Source organism: the organism of the source record quoted next, unplaced genomic scaffold (assembly GCF_019419815.1).
Source record: "Pyrus x bretschneideri cultivar Hongxiangsu unplaced genomic scaffold, Pyrus_bretschneideri_v1 Contig2, whole genome shotgun sequence".
In the NCBI taxonomy this organism is placed as follows: domain Eukaryota; kingdom Viridiplantae; phylum Streptophyta; class Magnoliopsida; order Rosales; family Rosaceae; genus Pyrus; species Pyrus x bretschneideri.
In genome coordinates, this window is record NW_025999501.1 from 6121418 (window position 1) to 6141300 (window position 19883).

Here is a 19883-nt window from a genome sequence, read left to right on the forward strand (position 1 = left end):
AATTTTACCAAATGCTTTTATATTGCTTTTTAAACTCACAACACTTTCAGGATACATTTAACCAAACGTTCATCTTCTTTACTTTACAGCTGATTGTTCTTAAATTGTAAAAATCATTTTTGTAAAAAACACAACAATCACAAACTGACCCTTAGTAAATAACTTCAACATGAATTAAATTATCAGAAGTTGAATGTACCATCGGCAATGTCGGCATCGATAAGTAGAGGAGGCTTAGGACAAAACTTAGTACCATTTTTGGACACCAACTGATGCTGGGTGTGGGTATTATTGGGGGAAGGGCAATCAGGGCCCTAACTAGAACCGGCCTTGTCCCTATCAATTTTTTTTTTTTTTTTAAAAGGTGCTTTAATTTCCCTCTAAAACAAGAATTAAAACCCAGCATTTTCAAAGCCGTGCAAGTCGCCAACTCTATTCAGCGATTTCTTCATCATGGCCACCTTAGCCAGCTTCTCAGCCGCTCTCCAAGCCGAAGTCGGTGTGAGAGGCTCCTCATTTCATCCAAAACCGCTGTCGCCGCCGCGTCCCTTTCACCACCGCCTCTCCACCGTTGGATCATCATCATCTGCTGCTCCTCCTCCATGATCTTGTGCTGTCTTCTGCAATGCAGCTCTGACAGCTCAGCTTCCAAGACGCGCACGTACTCGTCAGTCGATACTGAGCCGGACTTCATGAGCAGAGCCCGAGCCGACGCAAGCAAATGATGCGCACTAGAGTAGTCATTGTGCTCAACCAATCTCCGTGACTCGGCTACGGCGCGGGTTGTAATAAACAGCCCTCTCAACCTTTCACTCTTCGGACACGACGAAGATCCCACGGCATCCGCGAGAGGTACTAACAGTGCCTGTTTTCTGCCATACATTATCTCCTGAGTAGCAGGATCCTTGTAGAGACAACTGACGGACATTACAGTTCGGGGTCCACGAGCTCCAGGAGCTCGTGGAACTCGCAACTCCACAAGAAGCTCCCTCTCCTCCTCAGCGTATAAGTCGCCGAGCCGAACAGAAGCTGACCCGTGCATTGCTGGCCCACCATTGCACGAATATATAGCGGATATCTCCGCGGGAGCCGAGCCGGAATCGAAGCCCAGCTGAATTCTCAAGTCCTGCACCACCATACTCACTATTCCACCAACGCATTTGGCAAAGGCGTCCTCAGCCGGCGCCTGGCCAACGCCGCCGGTTTTGCGGAACCCGAAATCATGAACCGGGATTTCAATGTGAGCGAACCGGGTGGACGATACTTGGCTTGAAATTTGACTGATGATTGCCCGATGTTTTCACCCTCTCATCATGACCGTCGGATAAGAGCATGACACTGGCCACTGGATTCTTCTCTCTCCGATCATCAAGCACCTTAGTCGCCTTCCTCAAGGCGTCACCCACACTCGAACCTTGGCCGCATGCAAGCCGGTCAACGACCCTTCTAGCCAAACGTTGACCATGAGCCGTCATTCTCTTTAACGACAACAACCTTTTCGTCGAAGCGGAAAAAGCGACAATCGAAAGCCGGTCGTTGGAGCCGAGCGATGAAATGACCAAACGCATGGCGCGTTTCAACATCTGGAGCTTCGCGCCGGTCATGCTTCCGCTGACGTCGAGCACCGTTACCAAATCGATCGGCGCGCGATGCGACGGTTTAAAATCGGCGGCGGTGGTGCCTTGACCCGCAACGCCACGACGCAAGCGTCGGAGCCCCGACCCGAACAGAGCAAAGCGGATTCGGGCAAAATCCGCACCTGAACATTATTATTGGTTTTAAAATCTCTGCAGTTGGTCTGGGCATCGGAAGATGAAGAGTTGGGATTGACGAAAAAACCCTGGAACTCTTGGACGTCGTCGGTCTTGGGGTCTGCGACGGCCTCGTCTTCTGCCTCCTCGTCGTCGGCTTCTGGGATGGGGATGATCCGAGACGTCGGAGAGAGAAGAGACTCGTCGTCGTCGTACAATGGCTTGGACGAGGCTCTCGGTGATGATGTGGACTCCATTACTATCTTTTTGTCGGCCTCGGCGGGCTTGGATTTGGGTTTCTGCTTTGGGGTGGTTTGGCTTCGGATGACGTCGTTCTGGGCGGCGTTGTTGTTGTTGTTGTTGAGGTTTTGGTGGATGGCGAGGAGAGGGACGTCCTTCCAGGTGGAGCTGCAGACGGGGCAGACGAGGTTGCCATGGCTGCGGACATGGATAGCAATGCAAGGGAAGTGAAAGGAGTGGCTGCACTCCGCCGTGTAAATGGCGGTGCCTTGGCCGGTTTTGACGCTGTTCAAGCATATCCCGCATCTGCTCTGTAAAAGTTCAAAAACACGTCGAAATGAAAACAAATTTCAATTTACTGGGTAATAAACTGATTAACGAATTAATGGTTGGATTATCATTAACATAAGAGTTAATTACCCGAAATTTGAAGCTGTTTCGGAAGAGGGAGAGCTTGAGAGGTGGTCGAGGAGAAGTTGGGTTGGAGCTCGAGAGAAACGACGTTCTAATACTGTTTGGAGTACTGGTTTTGCACTCAAGTTTTCGGGGATTTTCATGGTCGCCAACCTGGTTTTGCAACCTCGAGGTAGTAGGATTGCTGCCACCGGAGAAGAAACCGAGCCTGGTACAGCTTCTGGGAGTGGGACTTGGACTGGGACTTATCTTTTCAGAGAGAGTGGATTCTTCGGCTGGATCTCGAGGGATTGTAGTGCAGAAATGTCGCCTCCAACCAGTTCCCATTTCTCAATTCAAACTCACAGAAAAATAAAAGATCATAAAAAGCAGCACAATAATATTATGTATATAATTAATCTAGTTTAACTTTTAGAGAGCAGACGAGAAAGAAGAAGAGCATAATTGAGAAAAGGGCAGAAGACAAAAGGGGAAGAAGGAATTTAGGAAGAAGAGAAGAGAAAGCATGGGATTAATAACAAGAGAGAGAGTTCCTGGTCCTCTATGCTCTTGGTCTGGCCTGTAGACTTCCTTCTCTCTCCTTATTATTTTGGCTTTTTTTTTTTTTTTTGGTAAAATATTTTGGCTTTTTATTTGTTTTTCTTTGTATTAAGAGCACCAGAAATATCTCTGCAACCAAAAAAACTAGAAATCTACTGCTGCTCTCTCTCTCTCTCTGCTTTACGTGTTTAATTTAAGAGATTTTCTGAAATTTAATATTTATTCGTATTCGTTAAAAAAATGTGATATAAGATTTTTCCCTCGGTAACCATGATGAAAATCCTTCGCATCCCCACAAATTTATGCGATCAATTTTTATTAAACATTTTTTGTATGTAACTGTAAATAAAAAATTAAAAATAATTTTTAATTATATAATGTACAATAAATAGATAAAATATAAAGATGACTAAGATTCTCAAAAGAGAACACCCAGATAAAATTCAAATCCGTCCCCAGCCAACTCACCAGGACTCTCTCTCTCCTCATCAGCATTCTCTCCATGCATTGTGTAAGAGACTTGTCGTCTCACGCGCCTGCTGCTTTCCATTGTGTAAGGGACGTGAGCCTTGTGGAGATGACATGTCATTTCAATTTTCATTTTTCACCCTCCTTGCATCAGTAGAAATGATGGTGGTGAAAAGGAAAAATGGAGTACATGGAATGAGAGAAAGAGAGAAAGAGACAAAAAATGGAGTATACGGAATGAGAGAAATAGAGAAAAATGGAGCACATGGAATGATAGGGCTGTAGAATCCAAAAAAATATGGTAGCAACTCTGGTACAGTAATACCGCTTAGTATTACATATAGTGATATTTCTCTTCATTTGTAAGTGAGAGGTCTTAGGTTAGATTCTCGTCAAAGACATCGTTGAACCACATTATTATGACAATCACATTGTAAGGTTCAGTTCACCCCTTCACCTCCTTAGTATAGATATTATCTTTTGTTAAAATAAAAAAAAATCTGGTATAGTAATGTACTTTTTTTTTTAACAAATGATATTATTTACATTAAAAATATAAAAGAATCAAATATAAGACTTCTTAGAAATAAAGAAAAATAATACTAAACTATAGTATTAAGTGTTGTATTGTTAATATTCATCTAGCTTATTAATATTTCAATGCACTTCGAGCCGCAGAACATTAGCCACACCCAACCAAAGCAATGGCATAACAAAATGGCATGTAGTAGGTGTCAACCAGTTCAAGGTTAGTGTCAAAAAGTTAAAGATGTATATGCAGAAAGGTGTCAACAAGATCAAGGTTAGTGTTAAAATAATTATTTTATTCCAAGACATAAAATTGACACACTCAAAGATATCTGGGTCTTACAATCGTATATTTGGTCTATATGTTTTAGGTAGTGTGTTGGTAAGATGTGTCGAAATAACATTGCACGTACCAAAACGTTTAGCCTCTAAGAATAATATTGAAAATCGGATTCTTAAGTTTTAGCATATGATACCATATGTAAAAACTTCTATTTTTATCTGTGGAAACTGAATTTCATCGTCATATGAGGGAGTTTCCCATGGATTGAAAAACACTACTCTAATGAGATTGCCTCACACAGAATACAATAAAGATTATCCATCCTGCATTCAATGAGGATTACTGTTGCACTTATCTCATTTTTCATACTATATTTTTATTACATCTCTAATAGAGATAGAGTCCACCAATACATGAGGTTTTCATCACTATTACAGAGATAGTACAAATATGACATGAAAAATATGGTAAAAGTAGCATTTTAATTTAGGGGTGTGCTATCCACACACCCTTTTTTACTTCTCACACACCTCTTGTTGATTTCTGTCTCTTGAGCTTCTTCAATTCATCTGATCTGATGGCCGAAAATCAAAAGGGTGTGTGAATATCACATCCCTTTAGTTTAACGAGGCAAGCATGGCCTCGATTTACGGGCTACAAGTTCTGGCCACTTTTGTGTAGTTCACGTATTAGACATTTTGGATATGACCAAAGGCTCGTGTTATTTTATATGCAATAAAATTAAAAGAAGGAAGCTATGTCTTAATGAAGAAATGAGATAAAAGAATTGACAATTCAATAGTTAATAGATTATTTGTTGTTGTCATATCCCAAAAGTGGATGTTGTGAACTTTTCGTGTTGTACATATTGACCCATCTTTGGTTTGGCATGGCTGTTTTGTGTCTATAATAAATGGATTCAAAGAGAACATCGAGATACACAAGACTCGATGCTATGCATGAAACCAGTCAAAATTTGAGTGAATTATGTCGTTTACCATGTTTTGTTCGGATTTTAATATTTTAAGATGATTTTATATTTCGTTATTTGTTTAAGTTCTTTCCTACTTCGTATTGAGATCCAAAAACGTCACATGTAAGCCAAATCATGTTTCAAAGCCCAATTGTTATACAAACCTCAAACCAAGCCCAAAATACATGCAAGGGTGCGAAGTTGAGAAAGGATAATATTCAGAATCATGTCATTGTACGATAGTTATACAAGACGTTTGTACAAATCACGCCAAGCTCATGCAAGTCCATGCATATTTATCATGTCATGTCTTATCACGCTAACTACTATTCACGCTAAAATAAGCCCAAGTCACGTGCTAGGGGCTTGCCAAGTGAATTGTGGTGTGATGGTTACGAAAGTTTACCGAGCCTATACAAAGCCAAGATTATGGAAGACTTTGGGTTGCTTGGGGGACCAAAGATCCAAGCCCATAATTTTTTAAGTTCACGGCAGTAAGTTTGAGATAGAACAAACTTAGTTTCCTTCTTTCCCTAGCAAGCCAACCAATCTAATTAGAAAGAAACCCAAATCTCCCTTAAGTTCACGTGAGAATCCAGCCAGACATGCATTTAATGAATAGAGAGTACTTTCCCTTCCTAACTCACATAGAAGAATGACACATGAAAGCTAGGAGACGCGCTACTAGAAGTAACGCATATGGAAGCTGACTCGAGAAAACAGCGCCTAAGGAATGAGGTGCACTACAGTCTTCATGAGCGTAGTAGCGCTCAGCTGTCTTACACCAAAAGGGAAGGTTGCATCCATGCCAGGATAAAGAAGGAGGAACATTTAGACACAATGAGAGATTCCTTAGGAAGCCTAGAAAGGAATCATTCACCTACAAAAGGGAGGTCAAAAACCTTAGGAAAAGATCGAAGAACTCAACCCAGGGAGAAGGAGAGAACGTTAGGATTAAGGATTATGCTGCAACAATCTAGGGAAATTACTTTTTTAGTGCCAACAACCTAAAACCCTAGTAAGCATCACCCCTGCAACCATAATTAGTGTTCTCCATAACCTTCCTTTGTGCATTTCAACCATTAGAAACCTTGTTATTACCCTTAGAAACCCAGATTACCCCACATAAAACACCATGCAACCATGCAAAGTCTCTTCTCTCGCGCTAAACTGATAAACTTCTAGCTTCCACACCATAACTCACTTGAACAAGCCATTATTTGCTTAATCATGCTATATATATCGTTGAGTCATTGATCCAACCGGGGTATTTCTAAGACATGCTACTTCTTACAATATATTCCAGGACTTGTACGAAACCAAACCAAGGGAGACAAGAAGACATCTGCAAAACCCAAGTCCACCTCGACCTAAAAGTCCCCCAACATTTGGATTCTTAGGGTTTCTAGAGTAAATTTGCATTATAAATAGGTCATCTTGGCTTTAGGTTTGTAATCATTCATATTATTATCCATCCAACTTTAAAGTTCTCTATTTTCTGGTAGAAATCGAATTGTTGATGGATTTCAACTTATTTGCTAGTGGATTCTAGCGTGGAGATTTCGTACGATTTTTCTTGTCATATATCTGTTGCATCATCGAGTAATTTTTTTTTTTTTTTTTCCAATCTAAGGGAGGGGAACTGATCAGGGAAGAGAAGAGTTGATCTTTGAACGTGAGAAATGTTGTAACACAAGAACCATTAAATAGGTGGAACTTTAACCATTTTAAAGACCAATTTTTGAAATATAACCTAGTTTATTCAATTCTTATAAAACTAACCAATATAGATGTCCAGAAGACTTAGGCTAAAACTCTCTCTTCCTCCCAACATTGTGATTTTTTTACCCTAAGGCTCATCTCCACTATTAAACCACCAGGGTCTAGGCACCACTGCACTACTTTGTTATTTCTACTCCAAAGCAATTAAACCAAGAGATCAGCACACAAATCACTTATCCCAAGCAAGTGCCACGTTTTCCTTACCACAAACCTTGTAGTTAATGCCCTTGACCACATGATGAGTACTTTCATGATTGATACCCAAGTTGTAATAGAGTAGTCATTTAGATTTATAATAGTTGGAAAAAGTAAGCCATATTTCAATGGGTTGTGATTTTCACACACTCATAATTACTTTTCCCACACTCTTCCTATTTGTTAATACTTAATTGGTATCCTACTATTTAATCTTCCATATATACCCTTCCTACTTTTTGATGGTAATTAATGAAAGATTAAATAGGGAGGGGTATTTATGGAAGATTAAATAGTATGATACAAATTAAGTATTAAAAAAATATGAAGGGGTGTGGGAAAAGTAGTTAAGGGTGTGTGAAAATCATAACCCTATTTCCATACGTGGTCTCTAAAATGGCTATATTTCCAAAATTTCCCATTAATTAAGTGCCGCCAAAATAATAACGGATGTTTGGAGAAAACAACTCTTAAGCATGAGGATTTCGTTCGACTTCCTTGTTCAATATAACCGCTGCGTCAAAACAAATCTTAAGCATAGCAATGCCTAATAAGGAAACCCAGTATGGTTGGTTGTAATCGACACACCCAAAAATGGTGGCACAACCATGAATGTTACCAAGAATGTCTAGTATGGCGCCAGGCGTTCCTCATTGCGTCTCTCCAAGTCAAACAACTAATTGGCTCGATATGCAAAATAAGGAGTCTCAAGCCAGTGACAGGGTCTCAAACCCACCATCAAAGCACCACTGCACCACTAGGAGTAACCATCGAGTTCAGCTCTACTAGCATAAAAGACATAGCCTCAATCATGAGCTATAGGTAGTTTATCTTGCAACAAATCTTAAGCTCTTAAATCGTCAGTTATTTTTAAGTCTAGCTAACTTAGATATTCAAGATCCCTTCACTTAACCCACACTGGTGTTGATAAATTGTTGTACATATATACTGATATATATATATATATAGCAGGAGGCTTTTTAATCAGTTGTTTAAGCTTTTGTATCAGTTGGTTTAGGCCAACAATGCCTTATAAATATGATCGTCTCTACCTACAACTTTGTACCCATGATGAACGTAATCATTAAAATTCAATCTAACACTTGATTCTTATGAAAAAATAATGTTATCCAAGAATACCAACAAGTTGTGCACTCTCAAATATACACGAATTTCTCCCTTTATTCTTTATCTCTTTTTCTCTGTAAGTATAAGTTTTCAACCTTCGTCCGTTTGTATGATCACCTTTATCCAAATCTGACTTGTAGTCTCGTTGCCCTTTCCAATTCAGGCTTGCTTTTTTTCTCTTTTACTTTTTTTTGTAATATCTGTCATTGTAGAAGGGAATCGAAGGGAAATACTGATCTCGGAATATATTTTTATTCTTCATCTCGTAATTGACACTTAAGGGAGAAAGCAAGAACAAAACTATGTCCTGTTAAGATCTAGTAAATCTCAGTAAATCTCACATTGCGGAGGAAAGAGATTTTGAATGTATTAGTAAATAGAGTAACTATTTCTGATATTGTCATCTAATGTGCATTGAATGTCCACAAGCTTGAAAATTTTCACACGTGATTAAAAAGACATGAGTTTTGGATAAGTCGTACTCCCTGACTTAAGCACTCTTAGTCAGTGGTGGAGCTAGAAATTTACAACGATGAGGTCATAAAATAGAAACTTTCAAAAAGTGATCATACCTTTACTTATAGTTTCCAATTTATAATTTTTTTTGCAAAAATTTCATTTCAAATCAATCAATCAATACAAAAACCCTAAAAACCCCCCAATAAGCCCAAGATGAATAAAAAAAAAAAAAAACTAATATGATTGGGATTTCGTGATACAACTAAGCACGATGAAGGGCGCCTCACCAAACTTGAACACCGGAAAAGCTTTCAATTTGGAGATATGAAGTCTAGGTGGATAAGAGTTTTGCGTGTTTGATCAGTCTTCAACTTATTTGAGAATTAGCATTCTAAACTTTTTCTTAAGTAAAACAAAACACAAACAATGCAGTTTTGGTTTGTATCAACTTAAAGAAAATTGATTAAAAGTCTCCTTATTTCATTTGTCTTAAGCTGGTACAGAGGTCAAACGAAATTTCAAAAGTAGGGATTTTATATATTATTGAGGTTAGCAGCAGCCAATGCCCCAAATTGGCTCCTCAACTGCTCCCAGTAAATTGTAATAATCAAAGCTATGTACTTTTCTTTACGAGGTAGATAAATAAGAAATGTTACGATGACTCTCTTAAAAGTGGGATTCTATGATTTTCTACAATCTCATATTTCATAATATTTTATAATGTTGACGTAAAAATTAACATATAAACTATGAGATGTCAGAAAATCTATGAAGAGTTTTACTTTTGAGATAGTTCCTTCAGCATTATAATATTTTACAAATGTTAACGCAAAATTGACCTCAAACTATGAAATACCAAAAGGTCTATAAAGATTTTTTTTATATCCAACAGGATCATCTCCAGATCCTTTTGGTGAGGATCATGGAGATTCATGAATCGTGTCCGTTCATCGTACATAGTGCGGTCAGTTTTTGCTAAATATTGTTTATGTTTATTTTTAAATAAAAAAAATTTAAATGATTTCTGACCACGCTATGTACGATAAAGGGACACGATTTACGAATTTCCAATATCCTCACAAAGAGGATACGGCAAGGATCCAGACTCTTTTTATATAGTCCCTTAGCATTTGTGGAGGTAAATTTCTGGACTCAGCAAACCAAGGCACTGGTGAACTGGTAATACCATAAATTGAATGAGATCCTCTCTATCTAGATCTTGAAGATTCTCAAATCGTATCCGTTTATTGTATATCGTGCAATCATAAATTATTAAAAAAATTTATTTAAAATTAAACCTGAACAGTACATGACGAAAACTTACCCCACAATGTACGATAAACAGACACGATGCGAAGATCCCCTCACAAAAAGAGATTTTTCAATGTGATTGACACACGAGATGGTACATTACGTGTCATTATACAAATGATAGGACATGTGTGTTAAAAAGTTAATAACTTAAAAAATAAAATTTCTTACCACTTACATAAAAACATATGATCTATCAAACGTGTTTCCATTACAATCAAAAAATTTTCAACAAAGAGGATCCTCATTCCCATAAATTTAGGGTTCGCAAAGGGCCGTGAGGGGAGAGTAGTGTAGTATTCGTACCTTCCCAAAAAGAGCATCACAGAGTGGCACAGAGTGATTTGGACAGCAGAATGTGACTGTAGTGGTAATCAGAGGTCAATAATTTAGACACGCGCATGGGGTCCCTATAGCTCTCTGACTAGTCCAACCAACGCCGTTGGCTACTATGTATACTACCAACCCTAGATAGCTTCTTCCCACTGCTGACGTTTTTTTTTCAGGCCCGATGCTGAAAGTGCTTGTCAATGTCAACTCCTTAAGGAATAAAGTGTGCAAAAACCTAATCTTATTAGTACCTAATCATTTTTTAATTACCAATTTTAATCTTTTCAAATCAATGTTAGGCAGAATGAAACTGTAAAAGTGGCTTTAACGTTTGTTTACTAATTTCGATTGCAAGACTTTCTTCTTGCGGATCGCTTCCGTGTAGAAGATGAGTCTCTGTGTATTTTGTTTGCCAGTTTTTCTGGATTGATGGGCTACAGATGTAGGTAATTTTGAGGTTATGGTCCTGTTTCACCATATGTTAATTATTTCTTTATTTTGTTTTGGGAGACAACACTCAACCTCTAAATTTCTTTTCTGTTATTTATTTGGCTAAACAGCTTGGGATCTTTTTTGAAAGATGAGGTTTCTGGACTATGTTTGATTCCAGCTCCAATGAGAATTGTTGAATTCTAAATGAAGATATTGATTCTTTTAATGGGTACTTAATTAATGTGGTACATGCAATTGATTCGTACTTGCCACATGTACTTTGATGTGTGAGATCAATTAACTTAGTACGTGAAAAACACATATTGGGTTATGTTGGAGCACGTAAGTCTCTTAATCAATTCTTAAGTAGGAATATGAGGCGGTGTAAATACACTATGTTGCCATGAATGAAAGGTGATGTTCAAAGCATTAGAGCAGATTAACTTACATATTGAGCTCAACGTCTCATGATTTCACATCACTAAGTATTTGTTTCCCATAAACTTGATTCACGCCACATATTAGGAGGCATGCTGAGAATTTGAGTCTGACATAAAAAAATCCAGGACTTGCGTGTGTTTATTAAAAATTAATTCACTCTGGATATTGCCAAATCTGTTTAATGGTCAAACCTTCGAAAATGCAAGAGAGACAAACCAAATGAACGTGACCCCTAGTCGGACAATTTGTGAACCAGTTTAGTTAATATGACAATTCTTGAGCAAAACCGCACGTACCGAACAGATTTCGCGGTTCAATTTTGATTAAGAGAAAACTTGAACGGAATATACTTTGTCCATTCACAATGACTATAAACATGTTTCATGCAATCTATTCTCCAACTGTTAGACTCTATCTGAGCAATAATATATAGTAGGTAAAATATAGAGAAGCATAATCCATGAAAAACAAAGGATATTATATGGGACATGATAAACTCCTAAACAACATTTTTTTTCCGGCTTATTATTTGATTTGCCTCTTGAAATTGTCAGATAGTCTTAGTTAAACCCATAAAACTGATTTTGTCTCGCTTGGTCCTCTGAAATTACAATTTTTATCTCATTTAGTCTCAGTTCATCTCATTTTTGTCCATTTCGTCAAATAGTCATTATATTAAAGGTAGTATCAATATTTTATTTTTGACACGACTCTTTGCCTCCAACTTAACTGATAACAATCCCAATTTTGTTTAATTCATGTAATCTAATTGTCAAAAAAAAAAAAAAAAGTGAAAATATAAAAAATTCTTACCATCTATTTGTACCAACCGTTTATGGCATCTCTCTAATAAAGATGAAACCCAAAAATATTTGTGGACTTTAACTCTATTAAAAATATAGTACAATACAAATAGATAATAAATATAGGAAAGTGTTATTGGTATTCTGAAAATCTTATTTTACACTCCTCACAAGTGTATTTTTCTTTTCAAATATAAAAAATTTAAAATGTAGAAGGAGATTTTTGAAATGAGAATAACAATTTCTTAAATATAATGCAACTCGTATAAATATATTATATTCCCAATTAAATCGAGGACCACTGCGCGTGGTCACCGGAAGTGGGCTCTTTAGTTCCTACGTATGCAGCAGTCCGTTAAGTAAATGCATGCATGCATGTCAGTCATGATTGTGATTACCGAGGTAGTTCGGTTTTAGTGGTCTGTATCTAATTTCTCCGCGCGTGGACCCTTTTTACTTGCCAACGTGGCACTAGCATACCATGTGGGATACCAAGTCATCATCTTCACCATCATTATCATCAACAAATGTGTTTGGCTTGGGGACGAGGATTCTCTTCAGATTTTGTTTGTGAATATCTCTGAGATCATTTTATTATGTTCATTTATTTTATATCATGCGATCAATTTTTATTAGTAATTGTTTGTGATCAATTTTAATAAAAAATTTAAATTAATTTCTAACTGCAGAATAATTGATGAACGAACACAATAAAATAATCTCCGAAATTCTCAAAAAAAATCCAAATAGGATCCTATTCCTTTAACTTAGTCCATCGCCTCGTGGCACAACCGAAGTCAGTTGAGTCAAAACTGTTAAGTCGTATATTCATGAGTAAGAAAAGGAATGTTTTGTTTGTCTCGAGAGAACTTCTAAATCCATTTTTTTTGTTTAATAATAGTAATTATTATCATTCTAACCGACTTTTATGTACATTTCCAAAATCAACCCAAGTGGTACAAAAGGTGACTTAGTATTACATTCTAATAATTTTTTTTTTACTTGTAAGTGCTCTCCTTTTATTTTATTATTCCTACTGTAGTTTTAAATTCGATTATTGGATAAATGAATTTGATCACATTATTGCTAACTCATTATAAAACTTAACTTATTATGAAACTTAACTCATTTTTTCACTCTTTAATGTAAATAATATCATTTGTTAAATAAAACATGAGGTATAAGAGGTTGTCAAAACAAATGCATATATACGTACAAACAACAATCAGGGCCTATTATTATATAGTAGATTTCGAGTAATTCAACAAGGTAACGAAGCCCCCATACATATAAAGTGGAACTTGGAAGATATAAGGAAGTTCATTTGTTTCTTTACTACGCTTGTAAATTATTTGATGTATCACGTCACATTAATTAATATATTTATCTCATTAACTATTAGTTGTATATATCACTTGTTACATAAAAGTATAAAATTCTTTGATATATATGTATGTGGATCTCCTTGGCATTACTCGATTAGTTTTATTGATTTTCTATTTCCACAAGACCTTTGACATGCATTATTACGTGTTCTCTCTAGTATTATTTATTTGTAAAGTTGCATACAATTTTTATGACCCTAGTTCGTGTAATAAAGCAGCTCAAATTGTAACTCATTTGTCACAAGGAATGGAGGGTCTTTTCTTTGGATACAAATTAACACGTTCCTCCTTTATTAAACAACCACTTCTTTCCTCACTTGTCATGGTCTGTGTTATCTGATTTACAGACCGAAAACTGTTCAATTGCATGGCTTCATTTGTGTATTTAACGGGCTTTAGCGAGGATGACAAACTTTGATGAAGTCCATATTATATTATATATTTTATCTTATTCTTAGTTATAATTTATTTGTTATTTTTGATAATTTGTGATATATTTTGGAGGAATTTTGAAGTAAATCCAATTGGAGAGGGTTCTTGAATCTTTCAAGATGATCGTGTTAAAATTCCAGATTTGTATTACCAGCCGTTTGACCAGTGATGAAAAAATAAGAGCTCCCAAATTGACTGTTTCTGGATATGTTGGCCATTTTGACGGTCAAGATGGCATTTTTAGAGGAAGGTTCCTTCTTAGGATTGAAAGAGGACACATTAAGCTTTAAAAACATACTTTCTTGGGACAAATCGAAGCTGATTTGGTTAGTCAGAAGTGTGATTTTCTCCTCCGTCCGAATTTTACTTTGAATAAGAAACCTTTATTTATTGTTCTAATTAGATTTCCAGATTATTACAAGATCTTATCTAGGTAGGATAAGGAATAAAGCACTATAAATATAGTGTAGCCGTGTATTATGGTTACTTAGGAGAACTCAGCATAGCTTTTGGATCATACACGCATTCATAACAAAGGGTTCACAGACAATTGGCACTTCACAAACTTGAGGATCCTGCATGGGAACAGGAACCTGTGCACATACAACTTCAGAGATTTGACTTTCGGTAGTTTTGATAACGTCAATAAGTTAGACACAGAACTCTCAAAAACATGAATCCATGGTAAACAAAAAACACAGATGTAGCAATAAGATAATAAGACCAGCCACCTGTGACGTCCCGTCCAGCCCCAAGATCTACAAATCCTTGCACTCCAAGTAACCTGGTTGCCTGTATTTAGGCCTTACCTTCATTCCAAATTCATAGACTGTTAGATGGAAGGCATCACAATGTATATTAATGGCTAGTTCCTGTTCCTGCACTTCTCCATGGCCCTCGGAGCTGCACAGAAAACGAACAAATATAAATACAAAGACAAGAAGAAAAGTTCCATCCTAATTATTTGTTCAATTTAATTATGTACCAATGAAAAGAAAAAAACACCATAATCAGCAACCAATTAGTTCTACCGTTTCAATCCTAACAAGGAAAAATTCCAAATTTACGGATAAAACTAAACTCCGATTATATAGCTGGAAAAAAATCAGCAGAGTGCATATGTCAATAGTAGGGGAAAGTGAAAGGCTGACTTAATTATGTGATACTGATTAACGATAATCCGTGGAACATATACTATGCGCACCTAGGCCGATGGCATCTGAGCTCTTCATAATCCTCATCCTTTTGCAGGTATCAGTAAACATGCTGTCAAAAGTTCATATTTGCATCAGACTTTAAGGAAAATAAAATAAAAAAATAGCCCTGGTACAAATTCAAAATTAACAGCATTACACCTGAACATATTTTATTGAAGCAAAATGACAATTAACTATTTGCAGGCACATGGTAACATAACCCGTCCATGCATGGCAACACATTAAAGCACACCATGCCCACATTTTGAAACACTCCAACCATACCTATCCATGACCATGAGAGGTCAGCGCTATAAAAGAAAAGAGATCACATCCCTAGAATAAGAAACAATCTATCTTATTAATGGTTAAGACGTTTCTTGAACACTATAGTAGAGCAGAACTTTGTCAAAAGACTCTGGATTCCTTTTTGCGCCATAATGCATAAGCTGTTTTGGGTAGTTTCCTTCTCGGTCGTAAAGCTAATTTTCTCTCATCATTATGCAAATACAAGTTTCCCATATATTATTTATTATGATAGTTGGAATTTTTAAAGATTATGTCTATGAATATCATAAAATAACATCAATGAAATGTTGGCTTACAGCTAACAGATATAGCAAAGATGCCAATCTTGGTGAAGCTGCCTTATTGACTTCAATCAGTGGTGAACAAAGGAAGTAAAATGCATCTACATCTATAGAAGTCGACGGTTAACTAGGTAAATGCAATTACATCAACATTCACATCTTTATGATTCTTTAGATATACTTTAATCGCATTGCTCAACAAGAGTGCCCATAAATACGACTAACATCAAGTTCTATGGGTTACACATTAAAATATCATGTTTTGCCTCCATTCCCCATGGTTCATCAGTTTTCCACATGTTCTTCAAGTTCAAGCCATCCCAAGTTAATATCAAACTGATGGCCCTAATCTTCCAATGGAACAACTTTAATGTGCGCATTAAAGTTACGTGCATGTTGTTTGCAGTATATAGAAGCTCATATAAATAATCCACGTAGATATCTAACAACCATCCATGAAAGTTCACCGTTTTGCTCAAAAATAAAAGTTCACCGGTTCATTGACTTGCAGGATTTCAAAATCAATTCAGATTTTATATTGGGAATGTAATTAACACTCAAAATAGGTCATCCTCCTTCCGCCATTATATTTTTCACTAGGGCGGAGTGCAGATAACAGCTCCCTTCAAACTATAGCCAAAGTAACGTAACACTCTTTACCAAATAAGTAACGTAACCCTATGCTACTTGATACAAAGTGTAACTCCATTGCCAGCCTAAGGGCAAAAGTTAAGTTTTAAAAGGGCAGTTTTTGAGATTTAAGCTTTTTTGAATCACTAGCAAGTCAATTACGTACATAACAAAAGGAACTTAGTAGATAAACAAATGTGCAGATGAATGAGGACTTACTCCCAAGGAACATCGCCCACAAGCATCCAATCACCATCTTTGTCCTCGTAAGTTAGAACATATTCTGAGCCATGAAGCAGATCTTTCAGCTTGCTTTCGCTAATCTCTCTGCCTGGAGCTCCATGAGATCCATATTGACCTGAAATCATACAACCATAGCAGTAACTAGATCCATGCAAAATGCAGAAACTTTCTAGTTAAACTCATAATTCAGCCAGCGTAAATTAGATGTATGAAAGAATAGACCATGACATCTGTAAACATTGAATGTTTACAACTGCTCACCTATGGTAAAACAGCTGAACATCTTTTCAAGAGCAGAAGAAAGTTCCTGGTATGCGGAGTAATTTTTCAAATCTACTTTCCTCAAATAAGGTGCACCATCCAAGCTGACCTTGACGAACAGAGCACCAGGGTTCGATTTTCCATCTACTTCCTCAGTGTTTTTTGATGTAGTGGCCAATGAATTCTTCCTAAATGATCTTATAGGTGGCCAACCCACAACCTGCGCCCTGACATATAAGAAAGCTGAGACTCCATTTTCATTGTGAAAGGCCAAAGTACAAATTTCTGCCAAATATATTTCAATGGTCCGGCAATTTTCTCGAATCACTTACTTGGAAGCAGGTGCACTGCTAGTACTATTTCCGGTATGATTTGGTCTGGTATCATTGACAGCATGAGGCCTCTCTTGTAATACCTTTGCTGGTGCCACCTCTTTTGTTTTAGGTGGTTGAGTCCCAAGGATCTCAAGTGTAGAACCAGATTCAGTCCCAAGTTTGGAGAAGGTCTGGGTGACAGCAACACGTTTACCTCTGAATTAGCATATTTCCCCTGCATCACAAATTGGGTGATTGTAAAGCCAGACATAATAAAGAAATAAATAAACATATCCAATTCTCTCTTCAAACAAACCAGTTGTTTTTACCTCTGAGAACTCATCCATAGCATCGGAGAAACCTCTCTTGTTTCCCGAAACAACTATTTTCTGCGATGAAGAATAGTGGCCATCCTTTAAAGGATGCAGCGGGAATAGGGACTTCTCATCAAGTTGAGTGGTGATTACCCTCAAATCTGAGTCTCTCTCGGGAGACTGGGATCCAGGAAGCCCGAGTCTAAGTTCAGTGGCCTTCAAATTCAGACTACTTTTACTTCCATCAGAGGCAGTAGAGACCTTTGAACTGCCTACTGAAGAACAATCAGATAATCCCATGTAATTTTGCTCCTTCAATTCCAAGCTGTTTTGGCATACACTCTCCATAGAACCCGAAGAAGACAAAAATGTAACATCGCTCTGACCCTCCTCCTCACCAACACCAAGCAGTGGCGGTGACATCACAATTCACAAAGAAAATCACTTTTAAAGGTTTATTTTAAACCTGCTAAAAGGAACGAAAATTTTTCAGAAAACACCTCTAAAACAGAAGTTAATGCGTAACAAAAGAACTCAGAAACCTGAAAAGAGGACCAAGAAGCACCAAAACAAAAGCTGTCCACCCTTAATGAGAAAACAAATCCAGCAGAAGTAGCTGAAAGATTTAACTTGAAACCTTCTTAATTTAATCAAGCATCCCTTAAAATAAAGGTTTTTCTGCCCAGAAAACATGTTATAAGCAAGCGCCATGAAATAAATTACAACGAAAATTTCACTATTCTCAGATAACAATTAATCAGTGGATACACTAAAAAATTAAATGATGTGAAGCTGAAGAATTTGTTAAATATTAACATCCCTGGTAAAGGGTTTAGCATATCTAATTAAAAGACAGATGTACAAAACTGAAACTTTACCACTAAGCATAGAACTTGTTTCAGGTCAGACAACTAAAGAAAATTAAAGACTAATCTACTGATCAAGTTGCAATCATCATATCTACAGAAATTCAGAACCCGAATCACAGCAAACAGCTGAGGAATTATAAAATAAAATAAAACAAAACAAAATAAAACAATTTGATGGTGGGTTTTACATATTTCAGGACAAATGGTTTTAGAACTTTGAAATAAAACTAGAAAAAAGAAATTCAAATTGATGAGCCTTGATTCTCTGTGTGCTAAAAAGAAATAAAGGGTTTTGTGGGGAAATTCAATGCAAGTAAATAACAGAATTAATACCAGTTAAATTTAAATCAAAATTTCAAAACAAGAGACAGAAAGAAACCCAGCAATAAAATGGAAAAACCAGATATTCATGCTTTTGCTGAAAAGTAATATAAAATTGTAAAATGTAAATTAAAATCCGTGCCTTTCTGTGAGATTATGGGTAAAACCCCAGAAATTAGTAAACTAAACTAGTCAATGTACAAAGCAAGAGTGGATTTAAAGCCATGTTACCTTTTTTTTCAGTTCTTCCCTTCAAAGTCTGAGATACCCAAAACCAGAGCAAAAGAAAGAAAGAGAGAGCTGAAATCAAAACAACCAAAAAAGAAAAGAAAACTCACTGTCCGTGTCTCTGGAAGTGAAGATTACCATAAACTGCATTTCCAAAAATGAAACGATTCGGCGGAGCTGATTGGAGACTACGGCGAGTATACCTTAAACGACTGGATGGATCAGTGGCTGAACAAAAGGCAAAACAAATTCTGGATTGAAGAAGAAGAGGTCTTTGATTTGGCTGACAGTAAGATGAGAGTCACAGAGAGAGCTAAGGACCCTCCATACGGCACAAGCGAAAGCTTATTGGCTGTCCGATGTGTACCTTTCTCTGCCTACTAAAATAACTGGTAATGTTATTCATATTATATTTTCATACCATTTTGGTGTCATTTGATGTGAATAACTACATTATTTGAATTAATCAGATTTTTAAATTTAGTTCATTATTTAATAAACTAATAATTAAGAAAAACTAGTTAATAAATAATGATTGTGGTATACTTGAAGTTTTTCTCCTTCATTTCCTTGGATTTTGCAAAATTTTCCAATGATGTGGTTGTGCACATCAGATGTCACCTAAGGAGATATAGAAATGTGGTATAAAAATATAGTATAAATAACATTACTCTAAAATAACATAATTTTAATAAAACAGGGATAATGTTGGAGGACCCAAATTTTAAATCAAAGTGTTATGAAAATATCGTTTCATTCAAGTTGACTAAAATAGTGTCTCGCTCTCTAGACTCAAATCTCTACACCTGGAGACCTAAATCCTCCTCTTTACATAATTTAAATAAAGTGTTGATAAACTCATCCCGTTGTCTTATCTTCCCATCCCACCAGTTTATAAAACTTTACTACCATTTTTACCCTTTTGTAAAATTACATCAAAGGACTTGGAAAATTTTCCCCACCCATGTCTGCATCGCCGAGGAGGTATACGCTGTTATAGCTCTCAAGCGTGTCCTTGCTAA

General features: G+C 36.8%; 2 protein-coding genes across 2 annotated transcripts; both read right to left on the bottom strand.

The window, feature by feature from the left end:
- Positions 1-343: 343 nt before the first annotated feature.
- LOC125476744 (E3 ubiquitin-protein ligase WAV3-like) lies at positions 344-3347 on the bottom strand. Its single transcript, XM_048583193.1, is given in 5 exon segments — positions 344-520; positions 523-1270; positions 1272-1666; positions 1669-2302; positions 2412-3347. Coding segments are annotated over 5 exon segments (2226 nt in total). The 5' UTR covers positions 2733-3347; the 3' UTR covers positions 344-392.
- Positions 3348-14341: 10994 nt separating this feature from the next.
- LOC103956174 (auxin-responsive protein IAA8) lies at positions 14342-19227 on the bottom strand. The gene is given in 9 exon segments (XM_048583172.1): positions 14342-14798; positions 15100-15161; positions 16531-16669; positions 16816-17042; positions 17148-17298; positions 17301-17364; positions 17459-17909; positions 17986-18933; positions 19065-19227. Coding segments are annotated over 7 exon segments (1089 nt in total). The 5' UTR covers positions 17867-17909; positions 17986-18933; positions 19065-19227; the 3' UTR covers positions 14342-14760.
- Between the last annotated feature and the right edge of the window lie 656 nt (positions 19228-19883).